Raw genomic sequence first — 26,516 nt, 5'->3', positions numbered from 1 at the left:
CCCTTAATACTCATTCACTTAACCAGGCTTTCCTTCATATCCTGATTGGACACTGACCAAAGTAATATTCTCGGGGATAAGAAATTTGTGTTTGGTAGATTTGACTTGTAGATCATGGAATAACACTTTTATGGAAAAAAAAAACTCCTCTCTGGCTTGAGCTGCACCTGTTTTAAATCTGTCAATTCTGACTTGGCTTTGACTTGCTTTCAGTAATTAGGAGATGGTACTGTTCACTTGCACAGTCTGGGTGTGCTTCCCTGTGCTGATGTGTTATTCTGATGCAGCCTTTGCTTCAGGAATTGCTATCAGTGACAGAAAATAGCAGGATCTTCTCACTTAGTGCTCAGCACTGTTCCTGATATTGTGATTCCCCAATCTCAGAAGGAAGGAAGACTCCAACCATGGTCTTGGCAACATTCCACCCTCAAGCATCCAGTGATGAGATGCTGCATCCCCTGGCCTGTAGGTTTTGAGCTCCCAGGGCCTGAACTTGAACTCCTGGCACAAAGACATTCCCCTCCCCACCACTACAAATCCAAATATTGGCCAAGAATGATCCCAGCCACTTGATGCTAGAAGTGGTCTAGTGACTAGTAAGTCTAAACAAATTGCAAACATCCAAGTCTCGAGGGGGGGAAATGGAGAAACAGGGTGGGGGAAGGGGCCAATTGGAGAAGTGGGTACAAGGGGAAAGGATCTGATTAAAACAGTGACTATGGAAGAGAAAGATTTCACCAAATCTTTTGTCATCGGCACAATGGCTCAGTGATTAGCACTGCTGCTTTATAGCACCAGGGTACCAGGTTTGATTCCAGCCTCTGGTGTCTGTGTGGAGTTTGCACATTCTCCCCGTGTCTGCGTGGGTTTCCTCCCACAGTTCAAAGATGTGCAGATCAGGTGAATTGGCCATGCTAAATTGCCCCATAGTGTTAGGTCAATTAGTTAGAGGAAAATGGGTCTGGGTTGTTGTGAATTGGTTCGGCCGAAGAGTCTGTTTCCATACTATAGGGAATCTAATCTATGAAGTGTCTGAATCCTGCATGAATACAAAGTATTTCAAAAATATCAATTACGTACATGTAAATCATAATATGCTAATTTAATGACAACGTTACAATGTGTTCATTTTAAATTTTCCTTTAAGGTATATAGGCATTCCTGGCAAACTAACATTTGCCAATCCCTAAAATGCCCTTTTCAGGTTATGGTGAATTAAAACTAGGTTGACGAATAGTTCATAAGACTTGCATGATGCAGCAGGGTCCTATTCAGTTAATCTTATATAATGCATGATACACTAACTATAGTGAATGCTGAGGTCCTTGATTTCATACGTGTGTCAGTCCATAGTCTTGATGCTCATTGCAGGTAAAGAAAGGACTAATTTTCTGTTCACTTGAAATGGCTGATATTTATTTTGTTACAGATGATAAGTGTTTTAATGATTCTTTGTCTCCATTTCAGGCCTGTTTTATTATTGCTTTGAATGGCACAAGTTCAATTATCGTGACTTTAAATTGCACCCTAGTAAGTGTCATTGGAGTGTTGTCAAATAAAAGTTGACACCAAGCCACAACAGAAAAAGATGACTAAAAGCTTGGTTACAATTGAATTTTGAAGAGCACCTTTTAGGGGAAAAGGTGGCAAGGTGTAGGGAGGAAATATAATAGGTTCGTGGATGTCTTTTGGACATTCAAAAAAATTGCATATTCATTCATGCGTTTCTGCTGAATAGCAGTGTCAGTGGCTATAAATTCCTAATGTTAGTTTAAATTTTGGGTCATACAAATTCTACAGTTTTCCCTTAATTGCTGAGATTTTCTGGCATTGTATTCCTGTAACTTTCCAAGTAAAAGACTTCGGACTGAGTTTGTGGTAGTTTCCAGGCAAGCTAACTAGCCTACCTGTCATTACCTTGGCAGACTGTTTCACTATAGATGTGCCTCTGGTAGCATTTTAGATTCAGCTCATTTAGCTGAAGAATGTTTGGCATACGAAATCTGGCAGTAGTCACAAACTTTTAATGTTCTACCACATAGCAGTAACAGGATGGGTCAGAGTCAGCATGGATTCATGAAGGGGAAATCATACTTGACTAACCTTCTGGAACTTTTTGATGTAACTCAAGATGGACAAGGGCGATCCAGTGGATGTAGTGTACCTGGACTTTCAGAAAGCCTTTGATAAAGTCCCACATAGGAGGCTAGTGAGCAAAATTAGGGCGCATGGTATTGGGGGCAAAATACTGACTTGGATTAAAAATTGGTTGGCTGACAGGAAACAAAGAGTAGTGATAAACGGCTCCCTTTCGGAATGGCAAGCAGTGACCAGTGGGGTACCACAGGGATCAGTGCTGGGACCGCAGCTTTTTACAATGTACATTAATGATATAGATTATAGTATTAAAAGTAATATTAGCAAATTTGCTGATGATACAAAGCTGAGTGGCAGGGTGAAATGTGAGGAGGATGTTAGGAGATTACAGAGAGACCTGGACAGGCGAGGTGAGTGGACAGATGCATGGCAGATGCAGTTTAATGTGGATAAATGTGTGGTTATCCACTTTGGTTGCAAGAACAGGAAGGCAGATTACTACCTAAATGGGGCAGTACAATGAGATCTAGGTGTTCTTGTACATCAATCAATGAAAGCAAGCATGCAGGTACAGCAGGCAGTGAAGAAAGTTAATTGCATGCTGGCCTTCATAACAAGAGGAATTGAGTATAGAAGCAAAGAGGTTCTTCTGCAGCTGTACAGGGCCCTGGTGAGACCGCACCTGGAATACTGTGCGCAGTTCTGGTCTCCAAATTTGAGGAAAGACATTCTGGCTATTGAGAGAGTGCAGTGTAGATTCACGAGGTCAGTTTCCGGAATGGCGGGATTATTTTATGCTGAAAGATTGGAGTGACTGGGCTTGTATACGCTTCAGTTTAGAAGCTGAGAGTGGATCTGATTGAGATGTATAAGATTATTAAAGGATTGGACACTCTGGAGGCAGGAAGCACATTTCTGCTGATGGGTGAGTCCCGAATCAGAGGACACAGCTTAAAAATAAGGGTTAGGCCATTTAGAACAGAGTTGAGGGGAAACGTCTTCACCCAGAGTGGTGAGTGTGTGGAATGCTCTGCCCCAGAAGGCTGTGGAGGCTAAGTCTCTGGACTCTTTCAAGAAAGAGCTGTCGATAGAGCTCTTGAGGATAGTGGAATCAAGGGTTATGGGGATAAGACAGAAACAGGATACGATTGAGGATGATCAGCCATGATCCTAATGAATGGTGGTGCTGGCTTGAAGGACAGAATGGCCTACTCCTGCACCTATTGTCTGTCTATAGATTCGGTGTCTAGTGTACAATTAAATTGAGGCTCACTTTGGGAGTCTTGGTGGTTGATAGTCAAGCTTAGCAGCTCCAAACATCCAGATCAATAATTGATTAAACGGACCAGAGCTAGCTCACTACTGGTCCACCATTCCAGGTTATTAATCACCAGAAACATCCCACTGAGTGAGCGGGTAATGCATAATATGCAGCATCCTATTTGGGGTAAAGAAAATGGGAACCTTGATGGTGTTAATGAAGAAGTAGAGTCTAGAGAAAGCAGATAAAAAACAGTTCACATTAGAGAAGAGGAAGTTTGGGAGGTCTTAGATAATATAAAGATGGATAAATCTCTGCGACTTGATCTAACATATCCCAGTTGTAGGAAGTGAGAGGAAATTACGAGAGCTCCTTGCAGAAATATTTGCATCATCCATAATTATGCGGTGCCTGATGGCTGGAGGGTGGCTAATGTACCTTTCTTTAAGAAGGGTTGTAAAGAGAAACTGGGAAATTATAGACCTGTCAGTCTTTCTTTGGTTGTGGGTAAATTGTTGGAGGTGATTATAAAAAGATAGGATTTACGGACATTTAGAGAGGCAAAAATTGATTAAGATAGTCAATATGGTTTTGTGCAAGGAAAATAGCGTCTCTCAAACTTAACTTTTGTGAGAAAGTTACCAAAAATTGGCAGAGCAGTAGACGTTTATTTGGATTTTAGTAGAGCCTTTAACAAGGTTCTGCATGGTAGACTAGCTAGAAAAGTTAGGTCACATGGGTTTTGGGGTGAGCTTGCCAATTGGCTTTGTAATTGGTTTAATGGCAGGAGACAAGAGTAATGGTGAGGGGTTGCTTTTCAGACTGGAGGCCTGTGACCAACAGTGTTCCACACGGATCGGTTCTGGGACCTCTTTTGTTTGTCATTTATATAAATGATTTGAATGAATATCGAAGGTGTGGTTAAGTTTGTGGAGGACACAAATCGTCACTGTAGACAGTGAAGGAGTTTTCTAAGATTTACAAAGTGTGGTGGGTAGTGCTAAGTGTGGTGCTGGAAAAACACAGCTGGTCAGGCAGCATCCAAGGAGCAGGAGATGAAGAGCTTATGCTAGAAACATTGACTCCTGCTCCTCGGACACTGCCTGACAGGCTGTGCTTTTCTATGCCACATGTTTTGACTGATCTCCAGCATCTGCAGTCCTCACTTTCTCCTTTTGGGTAGTGTTGTAGAACACTATGTTGGGGTGGCATGATGGGGCAGTGGTTAGCCTCAGCACCAGGGTCCCAGGTTCGATTCCAACTTTGAGTTACTGTCCGTGTGGAGTTTGCACATGCTTCCCGTGTCTGCGTGGGTTTCCTCCCACAGTCCAAAAATGTACAGGTTAGGTGAATTGGCCATGCTAAATTGCCCATAGTGCCAAGTGCATTAGTCAGAGGGAAATGGGTCTGGGTGGGTTACTAATCGGAGGGTTGGTGTGGACTAGATGGGCCGAAAGGCCTGTTTCCACATTGTAGGGAATCTAATAAAGGTATCTAATCTAACAGAAGGACCTAAGGGTTCAGGTATATAATTCTTTAAAGTTTGTCTCATAGACAGGCTGGTTGAAAAGGTGTTTGGCACACTTGCCTTCATTGCTTAGTCCTTTTGAGTATAGGAATAAGGAAATTATGTTTAGGTTGTGCAAGACATTGGCAAGGCCTCCTTTGGATTACTGTCTGGTTTTGGCCATCCAGTTAATAGGAAGGGTATTATCATGCTGGAGAAGGTTCAGAACAGATTGCTGGGTATGCATGGTTTGAGTTTTAAAGGGTGGATAGGCCCCAACCTCACCATCAAACCAGTGGATAAAAGGGGTGCAGTGGTAGTTTGGTGCACTTACCTCTACACCGCTGAAGCCAGGTGCCAACTCTAAGACACCTCCTCCTACCACTCCCCCCATCACCAAACCATCAGCTCCCAGACCATACACAACCTCATCACCTCAGGAGATCTCCCACCCATAGCTTCCAACCTCGTAGTCTGGGAACCCCGCACCGCCCAATTCTACCTCCTTCCCAAGATCCACAAAGCTGACCACCCCGCCTGACCCATTGTCTCAGGATGCTCCTGCACCACCGAACTCATCTCCACCTACCTCGATACTGTCCTATCCCCCCCTAGTCCAGGAACTCCCCACATATGTTTGAGACACCACCCTTGTCTTCCAATTACAGGACTTCTGTTTCCCTGACCCCGAACACCTCATCTTCACCCTGGACTATCAATCCCCCTACACCTCCCTCTGCCATGAGCAGGGCCTCCAAGCCCTCTGTTTCTTCCTCTCCCGAACGTTCCCACCAGTACCCTTCCACTGACACTCTCTTATTTGTTTGGCTGAATTGGTCCTCACCCTCAACAATTTCTCCTTCGAGTCCTCCCACTCCCTCCAGATGAACATGGTAGCCAAAGCCCCAGCTATGCCTGTCTCTTTGGCTATGTAGAACAGTCAGTCTTCCGTAGTTACACCAGCACCACTCCACCCCCCTTCACTACACTGATGACTGCATCAATGCCATTATGTGCTCCTGCAAGATGGTTGAGCAGTTCTTCAACTTCAACACATTCCACCCTGTCCTTAACTTCACCTGGACCATCTCTGACACCTGCCTCACCTTCCTGGACCTCTCCAGTGACGACTGACTCAACACTGACATTTTTTTACAAACCCAATGACTCCCACAGCTACCTGGATTACACCTCTTCCCACCCTACCTCCTGCAAAAATGCTATCCCGTATTCCCAATTCCTCTGCCTCTGTCATATCTGCTCCCAGGAGGACCAGTTCCACCAGAGAACACACCAGATGGTCTCCTTATTTAAAGACTAATTTTCCCTCCCACGTGGTTGACGATGCTCTCCAATGCATCTCATCCACGTCCCACACCTCTGCCCTCAAACCCCACCTCTCCAACCGCAACAAGAACAGAACCCTCTTGGTCCTCATCTTCCACCCCACCAACCTTGGCATAAACCGCATCATCCACCGACATTTTCGCCACCTACAAATGGACCCCACCACCAGAGATATATTTCTCTCCCCACCCCTATCCGCTTTCCGCAAAGACCGTTCCCTCTGTGACTACCTGGTCAGATCCACGACCCCCCAACAATCCACCTTCCCCTGCCACTGCAGGAATTACAACACCTTCCCCCCCCCCTCACCTCCGCTCAAGGCCCCAAAGGAGCCTTCCACATTCACAAGGTTTCACCTGCATATTCACAAATGTCATTTATTGTATCTGTTTCAGGACACCCGCACCAATTAACCCCACCAAACATTTCAGCTCCCCCTCCCACTCTGCCGAGGACATGCAGGTCCTGGGCCGCCTCCACCTGGACCATCTCTCACTGCCCGATGCCTGGAGGAAGATCGCCTCATCTTCCACCTTGGAACACTTCAACCCCAGGGCATCAATGTGGACTTCACCAGTTTCCTCATTTCCACTCCCCCCACCTTACTACAGTTCCAACCTGCCAGCTCAGCACCATCCTCATGACTTGTCCTACCAGCCAATCTTCCTTCCCACCTATCCGCTCTACACTCCTCTCCAACCTATCCCCTTCATCCCCACCTCCATCCCACCTATTGTACTCTTAGCTACCTTTACCCAGCCCCACCCACCTCCCATTTCTCTCTCCACCCTGGAGACTCTCAGCCTCGTTCCTGATGAAGGGCTTTTGCCTGAAACGTCGATTTTCCTGCTCTAATGCTGCCTGACCTGCTATGCCTTTCCAGACCCCCTCTAATCTTGACTCTGATGTCCAGCATCTGCTGTCCTTACTTTCACGCCTGGGATGTTTTTCATTGGAGGATAGGAGGTTGAGAGATGATCTGATAATTTATAAAATGAGATGTAGATACTGGAAGCAGGTTTGCTCACTGAGCTGGAAGGTTCATTTCCAGACGTTTCGTCACCTAAATATCTTCAGTGGCCCCTGGGCAAACCTTTGTCTGGAGGCCCACTGAAGATGTTACCTAGTAGGGTGATGAAACGTCTGGAAATGAACCTTCCAGCTCAGCGAGCAAACCTGCATCCAGAACCTCAACCTGAGCTACAAATCTTCTCAAACCTTGCCAAGAGGTGTAGGTAGTTGATGGTAGTTGTCTTTTCCATAGGACGGGGAATTTCCACGCTGAGTGGGATGTGTCACTGTAAGGACATACGTGCAGGGCCAACATTTCAGTACCTTCAATGAGGAAAATATCAAACCAAATCAAAAGATTTGGAGATGCCGGTGTTGGACTGGGGTGTACAAAGTTAAAAATCACACAACACCAGGTTAATTGGAAGCACTAGCTTTCGGAGTGCAGCTTCTTCATCAGGTGGTTGTGGGAGGACACAATTGTAAGACAGACTTTATAGCAAAAGTTTATAGTGTGATGTAACTGAAATTATACATTGAAAAATACCTTGTTTGTTGAGTTTTTCATCTGTTGGAATACCATGATAGTTTCACTTTTTTCATGTGTAAATCACAAAACGTTTTTAAAAGTTTCATTCTCAGGTAAACTAACAATTGGTGTTAGCAAAGAAGTGAAAGTATCACGGTATTTGAACAGATGAAAGATTCAACAGACAATCAAGGTATAATTTCAAGGTATAATTTCAGTTACATCACACTGTAAACTTTTGCTATAAATTGTGTTTTACAACTGTGTCCTTCACAACCACCTGATGAAGGAGCGGCGCTTCGAAAGCTAGTGCTTCCAATTAAACCTGTTGGGCTATAACCTGCTGTTGTGTGATCTTTTTTAACTTGTACAAACCAAAAGTGGTGTAGAAAATTTGAAATCTTCGGTGATGGGCCCAGCTCAACATCTGAACCTAACCGAAGTGGAGTGGGGAAGCAACATGAAAGAGTGTGACTGGGACACTCCAGCTACATGGAAGACGCTGAGAGTAGTAGGGTGTCAGGAAGGTGATTTCCGGGTTGCGCGGTGTCAGGAGCGGAATTTCCGGTTCCGGTCGCGGTCCGGGATGGTTGCTAGGTAACCAGGGCCTAGGGGAGTAATGGTGGAAAATGTCACGTGGCTGCAGCGCGAGGGGGCCGCGTGCCCCCCCTTCCCCTGGCGCTGCTCGGCGGGCGGTTTCTCCGAGAGAGGGGGAGTCGGCCAACGGCCGGAGGAGCAGTTTGATCAATCCACATGGACTGGGTGGCGGAACTAAAGTGTTCCCTAAACCCCACAAACATTTAAATAGTAAGTTCAGGCCTTTGCATTTTACTGCAGCTGTCCCGGCTGCTGACTTCACCGGATGTATTATTTATTAATTAATGTCTTTATCGCCTACGAACACCGTTACCTTGCTGTCCTGTTCTGGATAATTAACCAGAGTTTCAATAGTCAACATTAAAGGATGTTGCAGCGCAGTGGTAGTGTACCTGCCTCTGAGCCAGGAATCCTAGGTTCAAGTTCCACCTGTTCCTGGGTTCATGAGAAAATATCTCAAAGGTCAGAGTCTGGGTTGATTAACGTGTTATGATTTGGAGGAGCCGGTGTTGGACCGGGGTGCACAAAGCTTAAAAATCACACAACACCAGGTTATAGTCCAACAGGTTTCTTTGGAAGCACTAGCTTTCAGAGTGACGCCCCTTCATCAGGTGACGAACATCCGGTGAAGGAGCGGCGCTCCGAAAGCTAGTGCTTCCAAATAAACCTGTTGGACTATAACCTGGTGTTGTGTGATTTTTAAGGATCAAAATGTTGTTTGAGTAAATAGCAGGAGTCTGTGGGACAGGCAGTGGAAAGCCACGTGTTGACATCGCTGGGATTTACCCAGCGAAAGTTGGCAATCCTATTACAATAAATGTTTTAAGAGGCATCGTCCACAATCAAACTGTGGACAATGAAAAACTTGTGATGGCTCCCCTTGGAAAGCTCAGGAGGTTGATAAAGGTCTGCCACACACAATGTGATTAGTGGTTATGGGAAGAAGGACAGAGTTTGACATAGATTTCTGTCTGGAGGAGAAAGTGAGGTCTGCAGATGCTGGAGATCAGAGCTGAAAATGTGTTGCTGGAAAAGCACAGCAGGTCAGGCAGCATCCAGGGAACAGGAGAATCGACGTTTCGGGCATAAGCCTGAAGAAGGGCTTATGCCCGAAACATCGATTCTCCTGTTCCCTGGATGCTGCCTGACCTGCTGCACTGTTCCAGCAACACATTTTCAGCATAGATTTCTGTCTCCCATTCCCAGTTTATATTGAGAAAAAGGTGGAAAGCCAGGACATGTGATCTATTTTGACAAAGTTACCATGGTGCCTCACGAAAAACCAGCACTGTCCTGGTTCTTTGAGTTTTCTGCAGTTGGCAGATGCTGTCTTCATGTCACATGTAAACAAGATGATATGTAAAGTATCCCATTTCCCAACTTCTCCAATCTCCTGTTTCTTTCGAGATCAGTAATTTTGCAGATGATACAAAAACTGCTGGGCTGCTTAATAATGAGGTTATAGGAAAATATAGGCTAATCAGTGGAAAATGGGATAAATGTGAGGTGATGCACTTGGACAGAACAACCAAAGCAGAGGGATACACAATGAATGTTTGAACTCTAGGAAGTACCAAGGATCAGAGTGACTTTGGGGCTTGTGTGTATACACCGGTCCCTTTAATGTGTTAAGATAGGTGGATAAAGTGGTTAAGAAGGCAAGGCATAAGAGTTTAAGAGCTGGGAGGTTATGCTGGAACTCTAGAAAACTAGAGCTAGAGTGTTATGTGCAGTTCTGGACTGAAAATTATTGGAGGAATGTGAGGAGAGGAAGGCACTGGTTCAGAGGAGATTTAACAAAATGTTGGGCTGGAGAGTTTCAGTTATGAAGAGATTGGACAGACTGGGATTGGTTTCTTTGCAGAAGTGATTGAGGAGGATATCATTGAAATGTGTAAAATTTTGAAGGGTTTAGATAGGATAGACAGAAAGAAACTTTTCTCTTTGATGGAGGAGTCATTAACCAGGGCGTAGTTTAAAGGTAAGGGAATCAAGGGCGAAAGTAGGAGAATGGGGTTGAGAAACGTATCAGCCATGATTGAATAGTGGAGCAGACTCGATGGGCTGAATGGCCTAACTTCTGCTCCTGTTTGTTATCGTCTTAAAAGGTTAGAGGAGATGTGAGGAATTTTTTTTTCCACCTAGTGGGTGGTGGAAATCTGGAATTTACAGCCTGTAAGCATGATAGAGGCAAAACCCTCAATGTTTAATAAGTACTTAGATGTGCGCTTGTGATGCCAAAGCATACAAGGCTTTGGGTCAAGTGCTGGAAAATGGGATGGAATAGTTAGGTAGTTGTTTTTGACTGGCATGGACACAAAGGATTAAAAGGCCTTTTTCTGGGCTATAGATAATTATGACTTAAGGATGCAGTTTTTAGCACCTCCCAAACCTGCACCTGCCTTTCTTTGCAGCACTAAAATGACCCCGAACAAAATCAAAAGTTATCATCTGGTTGTTACTGTGCTACATGCACTTTCTCCTCCTTTTCTTCTTCACCTCTCTTCAGCCTTTGAAATGGTTGAGAGCACAGTGCATCATCTATTGGACAGCTCAGTTCCACTGCCTTTCCTTTCTTTACCGTTTTGGCCATCTAATTATATGTGGAGAATTTCCTGTGTTAGCTCCTTTTCCCACACCCACACTTTCTCTGGAGTTTGCCATGAATCTAGCTCTCCCTTTTCCTCATCTACATTCCAACATTATGCAAATGCATCAAGTCAGTTTACAACTATATACTGGTGACACACAATTCTACCTAACCTTCACCAAGTACAATCCCTCTCCACTCCCTCTTTGTTTTCAGACTGGTTATCCAATGCCAAGTCTTGGATAGGCCAGAATTTTCTCCAACACCTGGAAAAATCAAAACCATTGTTTTAACCTTCCCTCTTTTCCTGAATGACATTCTGTCAATGCTAATTCAATCATTCTTTGCGCCTTTTTGGGCTAAGCCAGACCGTTCCATTTCTGATGTGCTTGGCCCCAGATTTCCTCCATTGCCAAGGAAACTTTTGTCAAATTTCAGGATCATCACCAGCCACTGTCACCGCTGCCTCTGCCAACCCATTTTGCAGTTTACAGCAAAACTTAGCGTTTGTCTCATTTTAACTGCATCTGTTCTTGAGCTACCAATCAGTTGTTTGAATTCTCAGCCCTTTTAAAATATAAAATAAAAACAGTCTGCCCGTGTCAGTGAGAGGTCACCAAAATACTAATTAATTTAATTTTTAAAAAGCCTTGGAATCTAAATAAAAACAAATACTGCCTGTATCAGTAAGAGTTTGAAAAAAAAAGTTGTTCTAGCTGTTTGTTGACAATACTCTTGAAGGTATCATTCTACCATTATTGATCCTAGGTTGTGGAAAGCAATCATTATCTGAATTAGAATGGGGTGCTAAATGGCCTGGTGTTGGTTAGAATACTAAATTGACAGATTATCAGGTTAGGACGGGAAATAGGTGGAGGGGTTAATGAGGGCTAAAGGGCTTAATATTTAAGAGAAACACACTTTCAGACTTAATTGTCTTTGTGACCACCTGGGCCAGGGGGCTTGAATCTGTTGCATTCTTGCACTGCCCCTCAATCCCTAGACTTAAAATCAGATCTGTCAGGGAAATTGACCTACTTGATCAGCCTTGGGAATGACAGTCCTACACAGTGTTTGAAAGGGCTTATGGACAGATATTGTGTGTGGGCAAGAGGTAGTAAGTGGAGATTAACGTGTGAGATTATTGACCTTGGTAAGATGAATGAGCCAACATTCTCAGTTTAGAAGATTGTGAGGTGACCTCAGTCAAATATACAAAGAATCGAGAGCTGTTTTTGATGTTAACGTGTCTGGAAACAGAGTGCATAGTTTCAGAATAAAGAGTTTCTTATTTAGGGTTAGCCATTATTTACTCTGATGGTTGTGAATTTTAGAAATGTCCTATCCCAATGGTATATTAATGCTCACTCATTGAGTATATTTATTGTTGAAAGCAATAGATTTTTGGATACAAGAGAACAGATGGATATATGGATCAGTTGGGAAAGTAGCATTGTGATAGAAGATCAACAGTGATTTTATTGAATGGCAGGACAGACTCAAGTGGCTGATGGTTGCTCTTGGTCCTGTTTTGTAGTTTCTTATGATATATTGTCATTCTTATTTGGAATCTAAACTCTCTTCTTTCTTTCTCTACTTTCCCCCGAGAAAAAACAACTCTATTGCAGTGTTAGTCTGCCCTGATTGACACTGGAGGGCAATCCCTGCGTGCTAATTGCTTTCTTGGTTGCTACTTTATGTGGCAGACTAGTAACTATTTGAGGGTATTTTACTTTTTTAGGCATTGTATGCAAAGCAAGACTTTATTCCCACCTAAAGTTCTCTCTCTGTGTACGTTGGGTAGCACCAAGCACTAAATTGTCATTGGAATGGTAACTAGCCACTTTAACCTTCCCAGCTAAGAGCATGAGTCAGCTTGCTACATCCAAATTACTGGTTGAAATGAATTGTCTGCACAGACAAGAAATCAAACCTTGGGCCTTCTAGATAATATGATTTGGGTACTACATTTAGTGATGCATTTACTTACTGGGCTGTCACTGTTCTTTCAGCAAAGAGTATCTGTATATATAGTGGCTTGACAGAAACAATTTGCTTTTGACAGGTGGAGTTTTTAAAACAGGCAGCAATGTTATCTGTTATGTCAAACGAAGCTGCCAGGTGCCTGAGGAAGAGTCTCAGGCAGTTTTCCTGGTTATGGTTTGTTCGTCGTTGTAGCTGCAAAAGGGAAATATCCGACGACAGTACATCAGTCAAACAGAAGCCCACAGTTAAATCTGAGAAGACATTAAAGTCAAGTAAGAGTCATGAACACGACTTCAATAAGGCAGACTTGGATGTTAAAGGTAATGCAGAGAGATTAACTGAGTTCCCAAAGAACTTCCACGGGTCTGCTACATTGAAAATGATAAAAAGACCAGCAATGAATCTTTCCACTGGAACTTCAAGAAAACGAAATAATGCTAGTTTTATTTTGCCATCTCAAAACCCTTCTAAAGTCATACATACACAATTGAACTTGAAACCTAGTCATGTCCGCAACTTGGAATTTCTCAACCTTAGAAATGATGATTTTACTAAAAGAAAAATATCAAAGATTTCTCCATTCATTGAAAGAGAGCCAAATTCAGAGATATTGTTTGGCATTGCACCTTGTAACCTGGCCCTTTCCCAATTGCGTAGAAAGATTTTCAGACTGTTTGTGAAAGAAAATCGAAGTCAGCGAGCTGAAATGCAGCAAATCTATCAGCGAGTAAGGGAAATCGGAGTGCCAGTACATCAGTTGATGAGAAAGGTTCTTGACAGGCTATGTGAGAACCATGTTCACCAAGGTATTTGTCTTGAGGTGACACCCCTGGACTATGTGAAATATGATCAATGCTCTTCAACAGATATTGATGGTTCTGAGTTTGAACACAGTGACAAACCGATTTTGTGGCTGGCATTGGAAGGAATCCAGGATCCCATGAACATGGGAGCTGTGCTTCGTTCAGCTTACTTTCTTGGAGTGGATCTTGTTCTTGTAAGTCAGCAAAACAGGTAACTATGAGCCCTTATATTTGAAGTTAACTATTGATTAGCCTTGGGTGTATTACGTTTTAAATCGCTGTTGAGCACAATCTGTGAAATGTAATTGGTATTTAAAGATTATCACAAAATAAATGAAAACCAAACATTAATAAATCAAATTCTTGTTTAATTGGGCGACCGAAGATGGAAACATAAAGCTTTAGTGCCAGGAGGAATGATGATCTTTTAAATGGATCCTCCGGTTTTGACATCTCTGCGATTCATTCAACTGTTGTGAATAAACGTTAAATCAAGAGTAATCTTGGGATAGGGTATTTTAAATTAGTTATTTACTGAGAGCATCTATAGTACTTTTATCACAAGAATAGCTTTTTGAAAGAAAACAGATGTTTAGATCTTTTATAAATTATACCAATAAGCATCTCATTAGTTTTTGATGTACATGTTGTAAATGCTGTGTCTGCTTTCACAAAATTGTCCAGCAGGTGGCACTCAAACCCTGTTTATTAAGTAAGAAAGACGTCTTCTCCAACCCCCTTTGCCAACTGAGCTGGTTCAAAAGTTATTTAAGGAATACCGGCAAGACTTGTTGTCAAGGTGGCATTGTCCCATTTTAGGGGTGTCCATGTATACTTTGTAACAGTGAGGTCAGATAAACAATTTTCTTTGTCATTCAAAATCTACAAATAAATTAGGAGCAAAATTGTTTTTGAATTTGAGTTCTCAGGGCTGGTCTGGTATCCATCTGCATGAATGTCATTTTTTGTGTTGAGTGAGTGTTAGTGAAAAAAATTAAATTGGTGAAGATATTTTGAAATGATTGACCTGCGATGAATCACAGTGATGTCAGCAACTGATACTGTTTTATTTAAACTATATCCACGTGTTATTGGTATTATACAGGTCATTTATTGAAAATATTTTCAGCAAATTATTATACTCATTCTAAAACATATTTATTTTGGTATGTTGCATTGTTATAATATAATTTGCAATGTGAAATGACCAGGACTGGTCTCAACAGGAGACAGATTTATGGCCATAAACTGAATAAAATCTGTTCCCCTGAAGTGTTTGGCTGGTAATTTTGAACATGTTGTATTGATCCATTTACTGCTAACAAAGTGGCAACTATTCTCACTGAAAATACTCTTGCCTCTAGATTTGAAAGATGTAGACTCAAGTCCCATTGCAGGACTTAACCACGTCATCTGGAAAACCACTTGAGTGTAATATGGAGGGAATACCACAGTATCAGAATTGTTATATTGTCGATGAAATGTAAAACTGAGGCATCACAGATATGGAAAATGTCATACAGTCTTTTAAGGAATAGAGTCATACAGTAAGGAAAGAGACCCTTCGGTCCAACTCGTCCGTGCTGACCAGACCTTGTCCCATTTGCCAGCATTTGGCCTATATCCCTGTAAACCATTCCTGTTCGTATACCCATCCAGGTGCCTTTTAAATGTTGTAATTGTACCCGCCTCAACATGAAACTGTTACCCTTCTGGTCCTTTCTAAATCTTCCCCCTCTCACCTCAAATGTATGCCCTCTAGTATTGGACTCCCCCACCATAGGAAAAGGACCTTGGCTAGTCACCCTACCCATGCACCTCATGATTTTATAAAGCTCTGTGGTCACATCACTGACTCTCCAGGGGAAAAAAAAGCCCCAGCCAATTGAGCCTCTCCCTATAATTCAAATCCTTCAGTCCTGGCAATATCCTTGTAAATGTTTTCTGCACCCTCTCAAGCTTAACAACATCTTTCCTATAGAAGGGTGACCAGAATTGTATGCAGTATTCCAAAAGTGGCCTTACCAATGTCCTGTACAGCCGCAACATGACATCCCAACTCCTATACTCAGTGTTCTAACCAATGAAGGCAAGCGTGCCAAACACTTCCTTCACTATCCTGTCTACCTATGACTCCACTTTCAAGGAACTATGCACCTGCATCCCTAGGTCTTTTTGTTCAGCCACACTGCCCAGGGCCCGACCATGAACTGTATAAGTCCTGCTCTGATTTGCCTTGCCAAAATGCATCTCCTCACATTTATCAAAATTAAACTCCAACTTCCATTCTTTGATCTACTGGCCCATCTGGTCAAGGTCTCATTGTACTTTGACTTAATGTTCTTCACTGTTTTGGTGTCATCTGCAAACTTACTAACCATATCTCCTGCATTCACAAAGCAGTGGACCCAGAACGATCTGTGCAGCACACTGCTAGTCACCAGCCTCTAGTCAGAAAGGCAATCCTCTACAACTACTCTCTGTTCCTTACCATCAAGCCAATTTTGTATCCAACTAGCTAGGTCCCCCAGATCCCATGTGATCTATCATTACTAACCAGTCTACTGTGTGGAACCTTGACAGACACTTTGCTGAAGTCTGTATAGACAACATTGACTGCACTGCCTTCATCGATAATCTTTGTCACTTCTTCAAAAAATTCAATCAAGTTAGTGAGACACAGTTTCCCATGTGTAAAGCCATGTTGAGTATCCCTAATTAGTCCTTGCCTTTCCAAATCTCCCAGTTTTCCAAATAATATAATGTCCCACAACTGTTGTCATGAAAACAGATTAACTCATAATTTCATCCATCTCAATGTGGTTTGTGGGATCTTGCTGTGCACACATACCAACTTCAGTATACATGAGCACGAATTAGAAACAGAGGTAAGCCATTCATCCTCTCTTGCTTGCTCCAACATTCAGTAAGTTGAAGGCTGGTCTGATTGTGAATTCAAATCCACATTCCTGCCTCAAGCCAATAACCTTTGACTCCCATGTTCAGGAAGAACCTGTTCACCTCTGCCTTAAAGGTATTGAGTTGCGTTGCATCCAGCGTTCTCTGGGGAAGAGAATTCCAAACAGTCTCATCCCTCAGAGAAAGAAATCCCCCTTAACTGTACCTGAAATGGCAGACCATTTGTTTTTAAAGTATGTCCTTTATTTCTTATCTTTCTCACAATGGGAAGTATCTTTTCTGCATCGACCCTGTCAAGTCCCTTCCCGATCCTGTGTGTTTCGCTAAGATCGCCTCTTGATCTTCAAAACTGCAATGGATGCAGGCACAGCTTGCTCAACCTTCCCTCATAAGGCAACCTCAACCACACCTCCACTTCCAATTTCAAGAATCAGTGAATTAGTTGAGTGAAGCTTCTCTGAACTGCTTTTAATGCATTTACTGAGATCAAAACTCTGCAAATATTCCCCATGTGTCACCAATGCCATAGACAACTGTAGTAAAACTTTGAGATTACTTTCCCCTTGCAATAAATAACAATGTGCCATTTGCTTTCTGGATCACTTGCATAGCAACTTTGTTATGATTAATTTACCGAGACACACACAGTTCTTTGTACCTCAGAGTTCTGCAATCTCTCTATGTATATAATTTGTTGCTTCTAAACTTCCTGACAGAGTGGACCTTTTCCCACATTATAAACCACCTGTCAGAGTTTTGCTCAGTCACTAACTATATCCCTTAGCAGATTCACAATGTACTCGTCCCAACTCATCTCCTACCCTTGTTTATGTCATTAGCGAGTTTAGTTATAGTACATTTGGTCCCTTCATCCAACTCTTTGATAAAGACTGTAAATAGTTGAGACCCCAGCAATGATCACTGTGGCACTCCACTCGTTGCATCTTGCCAACTTGAAAATGACCCATTTGTGCCCATTCGCAGCTTTCTATTAGCCAAGCATTCCTCTATTCTTGCCAATACTTTACTCCATACACAATGAGCGCTTAGTTTGTGTAGGAACCTTTGATGTTGCACCTTGTCAAATACTTTATGGAAAGCTAAGTACAGTCAATATACTTTTATCTGTATTGCTTGTAGTTTTGTCAAAAAACTCAAAAAGAATTAGTGAAGTGGGATTTCCCTTTCACAACATCGTGTTAACTCTACCTGACTGCATTAAGATTTTCTAAGTATGCTGCTGTCACCTTTTTTTTAACCGATTCCAACATTTTCTCTTTGTCAGATGTTAAGTTAGCAAGCCTACAGTTTCTTGATTTCTGTCACCCTTCTTTCTTGAACAGTTGAGCCACATTTGCTCTTTTCCAATCTGACGGGACATTTTCTAGAATTCAGAAAAATTAAAACTAACGCATCTACTACCTCAGCAGCCTTGTCTGTTAAAACCCTAAGATGAAATCTGTCAGGGCCAGGGCACATGTCAGATTTTAGCTGTAAGAATTTTTTCAGCACCCTTTCTCTACTAATTGTAATTGTTTTAAGTTCCTCATTCCCTTTTACGTTTTGAGTCACAATCATTTTTGGAAGTCATTCGTATGGTCCACAGTGAAGACAGGCAGAAGATAAATGTTCAGTCCATCTGCTCGTTCCATATTTTCCATTGTTCTTGAGAGGACCAGTTCTCACGTTCCTTCCTATTTCACCTCTCAAATCTCTGACTACCCTTTGTTATATTTGTAGCTAGTTTCTTTCTATGCTCTAATTTCTCTTTCCTTATTAATCTTATAGTCATGCTTTGTCTGCTGTATTCTGTTCAATATTCTGAACTGCCACACCTCTACAGAACTTTCCTTCAGTTTGTTATTACCTTTAACTTCCTTAGTTCACCAAAGCTAGTGCACTCTTCCTTTAGAATCCTCTTTTTTTAATAACTGTGTATTTTCTCCATATTCTGAAAAAGCTTATAGAGTGTCCACCACTAAATCTTTTTCCTGATGAAGGGCTTATGCCCAAAACATCAACTCTCCTGCTCCTCGGATGCTGCCTGACCTGCTGTGCTTTTTCCAGGGCCACTTTATTTTTGACACTATATCTCTTCTGGCCTAAACTTAATTTAGTTTCCAATTTACTTTAGACACTTTTGTCTTTATTTCCTCAATTCCCCTGCATAACTAACTAATCTTGGATCCACTCTGGGTCTGGTTACTGATCTCTAGTTGGCTCTAGAACATGTTGCTGTCAGAAACTGTCCCAAAAACACTGTGCATGACATTCAGGCTGCTAATGGCAATTTGATTAACCCAATCTAGATGTGGATTAAAATTTCCCATAATTGGTGCTATACCTTTCTCTCAATCCCCTAATATGTCTTCCCGTGCCCTGTCCCATAGGGCGATGGGTGGGCAGGGTGGAGGCATGTACCATTCGTTCAAGAGTGATTTCTTAAAAATTATTATTTTTCACCTTTATGCAAACTGACTTTACATCCTGGTCTCTTCAAACAAGGTAATCACTCTCAAATGTTCCAATGGCATCTGTAATGAACAGATCCTTTCACATTTACATAGCTTCCTGTCATTTCTACATGTCATGTGCCCTTGAATATTTGGGTCCCAGTCTTTGTGATAGTAATAGTTATAGCTCAAACACACATTATTGTGTATTTACTATACATTTATGATATAAATAATACTATTTCTTATCCCTACTTCAGCAGAATCTCTTTCCTCCAATTATGCCATTGGCATCAGTGTCCAGTCCCAATCAGATATCCCAAACCCTGACACTGAGCAGGTAACACAGCTGTTTGGACTCTCACTTACAGCTTCAGGAAGGAGCGTCGCCCTGAAAGCTAGTGTGCTTCCGATTAAACCTGTTGGACTATAACCTGGTGTTGTGTGATTTTTAGTTTCAGGAAATGTAACCTTTCTCCGTAACTATGCCGTTGCCTACTACCATTACATTCCTTTCTGACTACCCCTGCTAGAAAGGCTTCCCATGCCATCGTCCATTTGCTCATTCACACAAGCTGCAAGGTCGCTAAACCCGCTAGACAACTTCAAAAGCTGAGGCTCCTTACTCCCAATAGACATTAGTAATTTTAGGGCTTTAGCAGTATTAGCCAAATTATTGTTCAGCCTTACGTATGCAACATATTCACCCATCAATAACATAGTTGTTATCTGTGATGTCATGCTTTAACTGGCATCACCACCCCCCCCCCCCCCTCACAAAGTGAGGTAGTTATCAGACTGAGACTCAGTTAAGAGCCCCCAGCCTCTGCCCATCAGCTCAGCCTCAAAGATGCTGCCCCATCCCCCAGCTCAAGCATAATTAATGGACACTCCCCTGCTCTCATGCTGCTTTTCAAAAAGCAAATCATTACCTCTGAAACACTTTTTGTTTGGTATTCTGAGGTTGTGAACACTTTCTTAATGTCAAGTCTCTAACAGTAACCTGTTATACTAAGAGTTACAAACAAAACTGATCTACTTCAACATCTTGTTACAAAAATTAGCTGCTGTGTGACACCTTTAACACAGCACTCAAGAAGGTGCTGAGCTTGTATGAACATTATTCATTGAGTTCAGGCAAGATATTGTGCAGACTATACACAGGGCTATCAATTCTTGGAAATCAAAAGAAAAGAAAGGTTTTTTTAGATAGAGCCCTTCATGACCACAGGAAATCCCCATGCATTTTACGGATAATGAAATAGTTTAGAAACGTAGTCACTGCTGTAGCAAAGGAAATGCAGTAGCCAATTTGCACACAGCAAGTGCTCCGACAAACAGCATGTTGTTCATGACTAAATCTATTGCTTTGATGTCAGTGGGAGGATAAAAATTACCAGGATTACTTGGATAACCACATTTTTTTTCAAAAATAGTGCCATGAAATCTTATTTGCCCTCCAGAATTTGGCATGAATTTCATGTCTTATCTGAACTGTGGACTGTAAGACAATAGGATGTAGGAGCAGACGTAGGGCATTCAGCCCATTGAGTCTGCTGTGCCATTCAAAGAGATCATGGCTGATTTGAAAATCCTCAATTCCACTTCCCTGCCTTTTCCCTATAACCCTTGATTCCCTTACTGTTTGAGAAGCTGTTTAGCCCAGCATTGATCTACTTAATGATCCAGTCTCGTTAGCCCTTTACAGTAAAGAATTCTACAGAGTCACTACTCTCTGAGAGAAGAAATTCCTCCTCATTCCTATCTTAAATGCCCAACCCAGTACTAGACTGATATATCAATTTTGATTTTTGTACTCCAGTCCTGGAATGGGACTTGAATTCACAACCTTCTGAATCAGCGGTAAGAGTACAACCAGTAGCACCACAGCTGACAATAGCTGTATATTTTAAGTGTGAATCATATATTTGGTAAATGAAGAAATGTACAAAATGGAGATTCATTGTCCAGAGAAACTTTGCATAGTTTTTGCTTATTTTGCTAACGTTCATTTTGTATTATCTTCCAGTTGTTCTCTAACACCAACTGTGAGCAAAGCTAGTGCTGGAGTTCTTGAAGTTATGACTATATATTGCACTTCTAGTTTACCTCAAGTACTAACGGTAACAGAAATTTAGACTTTGAATATTATGACATTACCTTCGGAGTGTTTTCTAAATAATTTTACAATAGCACTGTTGTCTTCTTTAACTTATATACAGGCAAAAGCAGCCCAAGGCTGGCAAATAGTGGGAACCGTTGGAAAGTCTACAGAGGCTACCTTTGCACCAGTCATTCCCTGTGCAGAATTCCAGTGGAGGCAACAGACGATTCTGGTTCTGGGTAGCGTAAAATGGCTGCTTAATTTGCAAGTGTTGGACAGAAATTGTAGTTAAAATTGTATGGCAATAAATTGAATGTTTAGACTTTACATTCAAACCTGATGAAATGATACCCTACTGCAGAGGATTACTCTGTGTGAAAACGTGTACATAAAATATTTCTTTGTTCAATTTATATGAACAATTTATGCCTTTTTAAAAGTGATGCAACTACAAAAAAGTGCCATTTGTGAGTGACAAAGGATGTGGCAGACAAGCAGGAAAGTGGAGTTAATACAATAGTCAGAAACCCATGATCTTGTGAAGGGTGGTGCAGGCTGGTGGAGCCAAGTGGATTACTCCTACACCTAATTCTCATGTTCCCATTTGCTTTCTGTGTACACTGATTCGATGTACAATTTTATGAAACTGGCTTGTCACAGCTGTATGTACTTTGATATAATTTTTTACTCAAACCACTTGAGCACAAAATCTAGGCTGACAGTATTGAAGGAGTGTTAAATGCTTAGAGCTGCTGTATTTTGGATTAGATGTTAAACCAAGTAATTATTTGCTTCGTCAGGTAAACTTATAAGATCCCATTATACTATTCGGGGAAAAGCAGGGGAGTTCTCCAGATGGCTTGGCCAACTTCTATACTTCAACCAATACCACCAGGAAAGATTACCTGGATCTTTATCTCCAACTTTTCTGGGATCTTAGGTTGCAGTGTAACTGCTGCTATTGTCTGCATTACAACTGTTAGTATACTACAAATGTAATTAAGTGACTTATGAGGTGCTTTGAACTATCCTGCGGATATGGAAAGCAATGTAGAAATGTAAATAATTTTGGATTTCTTTTATGTTTGTCCTTGTGCTGATATGAAATATTACAGGGAAAAGATTGGAGCTGACTGCAGCAATTTGCTTCTGATGTATAAACAAATGGAGATGAGTAAAGGGAGCCTTACCCTGCAGCTGACTGTGGTATTCCTGACCTGAGTTGTTTGATGTGCGCAAATTGTTCTGCTCTTCAGCTGTCTGAGCACAATACTCCCTAGAATGTTTGAGCCAACATTATGATAATTGCACATCAACCAAAAAGCAGCATTTTAGGTTGTGATTTGGGTTCCAATTTGATATCCAAATACATGGATGTAACACTGGTTGCAGCATAACTACAGTTAAAATGTCAAAGCCATTTACTGGCCCTTGTTGAAGCCTTCAATATTGTACACACACTCTTGCCTACACTCACTTAACATTTTGAAATGAGCTGCAAGAGAACAGAGTGCATGTCAAAGGCACAGAGTGCTTTTGTCACTGGACGTCAGTGTTGATCAGATTAAATTCAGTTTTCAGTATGATTGGGATTTGCAAACTGCTTTACACATTGCAGACAATGATTTCAGAAAGGCAGGAGCAGTAAGCAACCACATTGTTTTTACATGTCCAAATCACTAGCTTTTGCTTTGCGTTTAACATTGAGTTTGTTGCAGTTAATTTTACACATGGAAACCGTTTTTATCTCCTGAACTACAGGAAATGAAGGTTTTGGCCTTTCTGATGATGTAAGCAGCCTGTGTCATGCAATGCTGACGATACCAGCAGGTAGAGGCTTGCAACCTGGGATTGAATCTTTGAATGTGTCTGTTGCTGCAGGTAATTGTTAGCGAAAGAATTCCACACCAGTTTAGACAGTTGCATTCAATATATTTTTTGTCCTATTCAGAAACAATAATTGTGCACAATAAGGACCAAATATTATAAAGAATAAATAGAAAGCCTTTGAGCATAACCTTTGCATTGAATAATTTTTGGAAGGATTCTGAACATTGCCAAACGTACATTGTGAAAGGTGTAAATTGCAGTTTAATTCAGAGTTGATTTGAAACACTTTTTGCTGACGTGCATTTTATATCAGAGACACACACATTAGTTAATTAACGTGAATGTTTGCCTAGTAGCTTACGTCCTATGTTAATGTAGGCATTACAATTTATTTGCAGCATTCCTGGAATTAAATATTTTATGTATGGACTTTTGTAGTTTGAGTAGTGGAAATGAATTAACAACTTCTGTTCACAAAAATTGCAACAGATAGTATTTATGAAAGATATAGAACAGGTTAGTGTAAGTAAAGATGTGTAGCTTGCTTGTGTAACCTCATGCTCAGGATTAGAGCTAGCAGCTATCTCAATGGTTGGGCAAGTGGGCCTCTAGGTCACTGATTCACTAGATCCAATCCAATTTGACACCACTTTTAAACTCAATATTTTTCAATAAAGGTAATTGGGTTCTTGTTCTCCCAATTTTGTTGTCGTGACTTGATTTTCCTTATTTTCTTCTTTCAGGAATTCTCTTACATGGTATAGCCAGCAAGAGAATGAAAACATGACAAAGGCATATCTCCTTATGCTGGTCTCCCTACACTTTTACACTTGCTTTAAATCTGGAAATAGTTTGGTGGCTGTCTGTAATAAAGCTTCCTGACTGGACAAATTTAAGTGCTGTGTACATTGGTGCTGTGTAATTTGTAATTCACTCTTATCATGTGAACCCAACAGTTACAGAATAAATAAAGCTGCTTTATAGACTGACCTTTGTAGAAATGGTGTTCGAATGTAAATGACTGTTTGTATAATTGTGACCATCTGCTTGGGTTAAGTTTTGACTTCTACCTTCCCTACTCTGTGGGGAATTTACCTGCAAATTCCTTTGTGTGATATTGTATATGCAACCGGTTGGGCATTAACTGTGGGAATAATGCTAATAATCTGGAACTTGCAAAGATTGCAATGAACGTGGAACATATTTCTTAAAAGGAATGTATGCATTATAATAAAATCTATGGCACAGAAATGGCCATTCAGCTCAATGGATTTGAGCCCCACACAAGCCTCATTACGCTGTACTCCATCAAACGCTTACCAACGTACTCTTTTATTCCTTTTCCCATCATGTTTGACTACCTTCCCGTTAGACAAACCTGTCAACATTCTTTGTATATTTAATATTTGTTAACTTCAGAATACTTTTTAAGTTACATTTTCAGTAACAGTCTGGATCACTCCAGAGGCATGTCAGCAGCAATTTGCATATTGTTGGAACTTAAGTATTGTTATGGTGTTAATTGTTTCACTGCAGGAAACCTGCATGGAATAATGGTTATTTTACGTATTGTGCACAGATGTAAATGTATTTTCTATACTTGGGCAAGGTTATATAACCTATAAAATAGGTTAAGAAAATAATTCTGTTTCGGCTAGATTATACATACTTTTTACTGTCTTGTCTTGCCAATTTTTGCCTATCCACTGAAGATGATATTTCTTTGCCTCTGTTCAGTTCCACTGGCACAGGTTCAAATGTACAGATATACAAAGTGACAAACTGAGAAAGATTAGTTGATGCATGACTCCTTTCCCATTCAGCCTTGTTACAACGAATTGACAAAGCTTGCAGTACTGCAGCCCTCCAAAATGTTGTGTAACCAAGTGGGAAAGGGGGAAGTCATATTTAAAGAAACTGTAGCCTAAATCAGGGAAAGAAAGAATTATCTGAAACTGCTTGTGTGCACCACCAACACCCCCTTTTCCTCCCCCTTTCCAAGCTAATGATGACCATGAGGTACATTCCACATAACATTTAAGTACAACATTGACAACATCCAGGATTGCAATTACTGGGTAAGGTAATTACCTATTCCAAAGGGCAACAATCATTCAGGCATTAACCAATTTTAAGCTAACAAAGCTTGTATCCATATTCTCTCATTTTCCCTAGTTTAGGTTAGATTTAGATTAGATTAGTTTCCCTACAGTGTGGAACCAGGCCCTTCAGCCCAAAAGGTCCACACCGACCCTCCGAAGAGTAACCCACCCAAACCCCATTTCCCTCTGAATAATTTAATCTTTCCACAGCCTACTCTGTTCCATAGAAAACCTATACAAATATATCTTTGAGCTAAAATATTTCCGAATTGGCAGCATCTGCATAAAGTGAATCACAGAATCTCTACAGTGTGGAAACAGGCCATTTAGCCCACCAAGTCCAAACTGACCCTCTGAACAGTGTCCTACCCTATCTAATTCATTGAGGTATCCCACTATAAGGAAGGGCCCTGCAGAAGCCAATGAGAAATAATTTGTTAATATGTGCATAATCTTTAATTCCTTTATTATTTTAAATAATTCTGCCAAGCCTCCCTAGACTTTTCTAAAGTAAAGAGATCCAGTAACAGTTATGGACTTTTAGATTTGATTTTAATATAGGTTCCCTACCCTAAATGCTTCTATATCATCCATCATGGGGATAAACTAAGCTTAACTGAGGTCTGATTTTGGGACATTATAGCAGGGTCTTAAGAAGAGAAGTCAGAAAGAGAGCACCAGCATGAACTGGCTTCTTTGGGTCCAGCAGCTTCAAAACTGCCTATCTCCTTCCAGAGAGAAGCTAGACTGCCCTGCCAAAACCAAATCACACCAGTGAAAAGCTGAGCTGGGAGAACAGACCATTCCCGTTTCATTGTACAAGCTTTTTTCATACTTGAAAGCCTTTTCCCTGAGGTAGTAACTGTTAGTTGTCATGAAACTGGCCCTAAAACACTTCAACATAGACTTTTTGGAGTCTGTGTCTTTTATGACCTCTCTGGAAAAAAACCAAAGACAGCATAACCTTGTTAAAGGAGCATCATCATTACAAGCCGCAAGAAGCAAATATTGTTTTTTGTTGTATTCTAATTGACTGGGGAAAACAAAATTAAACACGATTGCATCTCCGTATTGTGTTGTTGTGGTGCATATCACTGATTTTTTTTTACCCTTTGTAATTGTGGAACTGGCGGAGATTAACTGCTTCAGGTCAGAATAGGAATTGAGTATGGGATCCTGCTGCATTGGGCTGCACCTTTACCTGCTGGGTTATGAAGGAAATGCCAACTCGTTAATTTATTTAATAAGACTGTAAGAGATTTCAAGACTGGGGGCACATTTTTAAGGTAAGAGGAGAGAGATTTAAAAAAGACATGGCAATTTTTTTGATACAGAGGGTGGTACCCCTGTGGAATGAACCTCCTGAGGATCCAAGTATAA

General features: G+C 41.3%; 1 protein-coding gene across 3 annotated transcripts; it reads left to right on the top strand.

The window, feature by feature from the left end:
- Nucleotides 1-984: 984 nt before the first annotated feature.
- mrm1 (mitochondrial rRNA methyltransferase 1 homolog (S. cerevisiae)) lies at nt 985-26,203 on the top strand. Of its 3 annotated transcripts, none has more exons than XM_043718477.1 (6): nt 992-1,530; nt 13,005-13,939; nt 21,130-21,223; nt 21,323-21,443; nt 22,966-23,085; nt 23,778-26,203. In XM_043718477.1, the coding sequence occupies exons 1-6, from the start codon at nt 1,405-1,407 to the stop codon at nt 23,819-23,821; spliced, it is 1,440 nt and encodes a 479-aa protein (XP_043574412.1). In that variant the 5' UTR covers nt 992-1,404; the 3' UTR covers nt 23,822-26,203. The 3 variants fall into 3 exon arrangements, with proteins under 3 accessions (XP_043574415.1, XP_043574412.1, XP_043574414.1); XM_043718479.1 differs by lacking the exon at nt 992-1,530 and adding an exon at nt 8,462-8,559; XM_043718480.1 differs by lacking the exons at nt 22,966-23,085; nt 23,778-26,203 and having other exon boundaries at nt 985-1,530; nt 21,294-21,385.
- The last annotated feature ends 313 nt before the right edge of the window (nt 26,204-26,516 follow it).

Source organism: Chiloscyllium plagiosum, chromosome 28, assembly GCF_004010195.1.
Source record: "Chiloscyllium plagiosum isolate BGI_BamShark_2017 chromosome 28, ASM401019v2, whole genome shotgun sequence".
Lineage (NCBI taxonomy): Eukaryota > Metazoa > Chordata > Chondrichthyes > Orectolobiformes > Hemiscylliidae > Chiloscyllium > Chiloscyllium plagiosum.
Note: the sequence above shows the minus strand (reverse complement) of the source record. Positions and strands in the feature narration are given on the sequence as shown.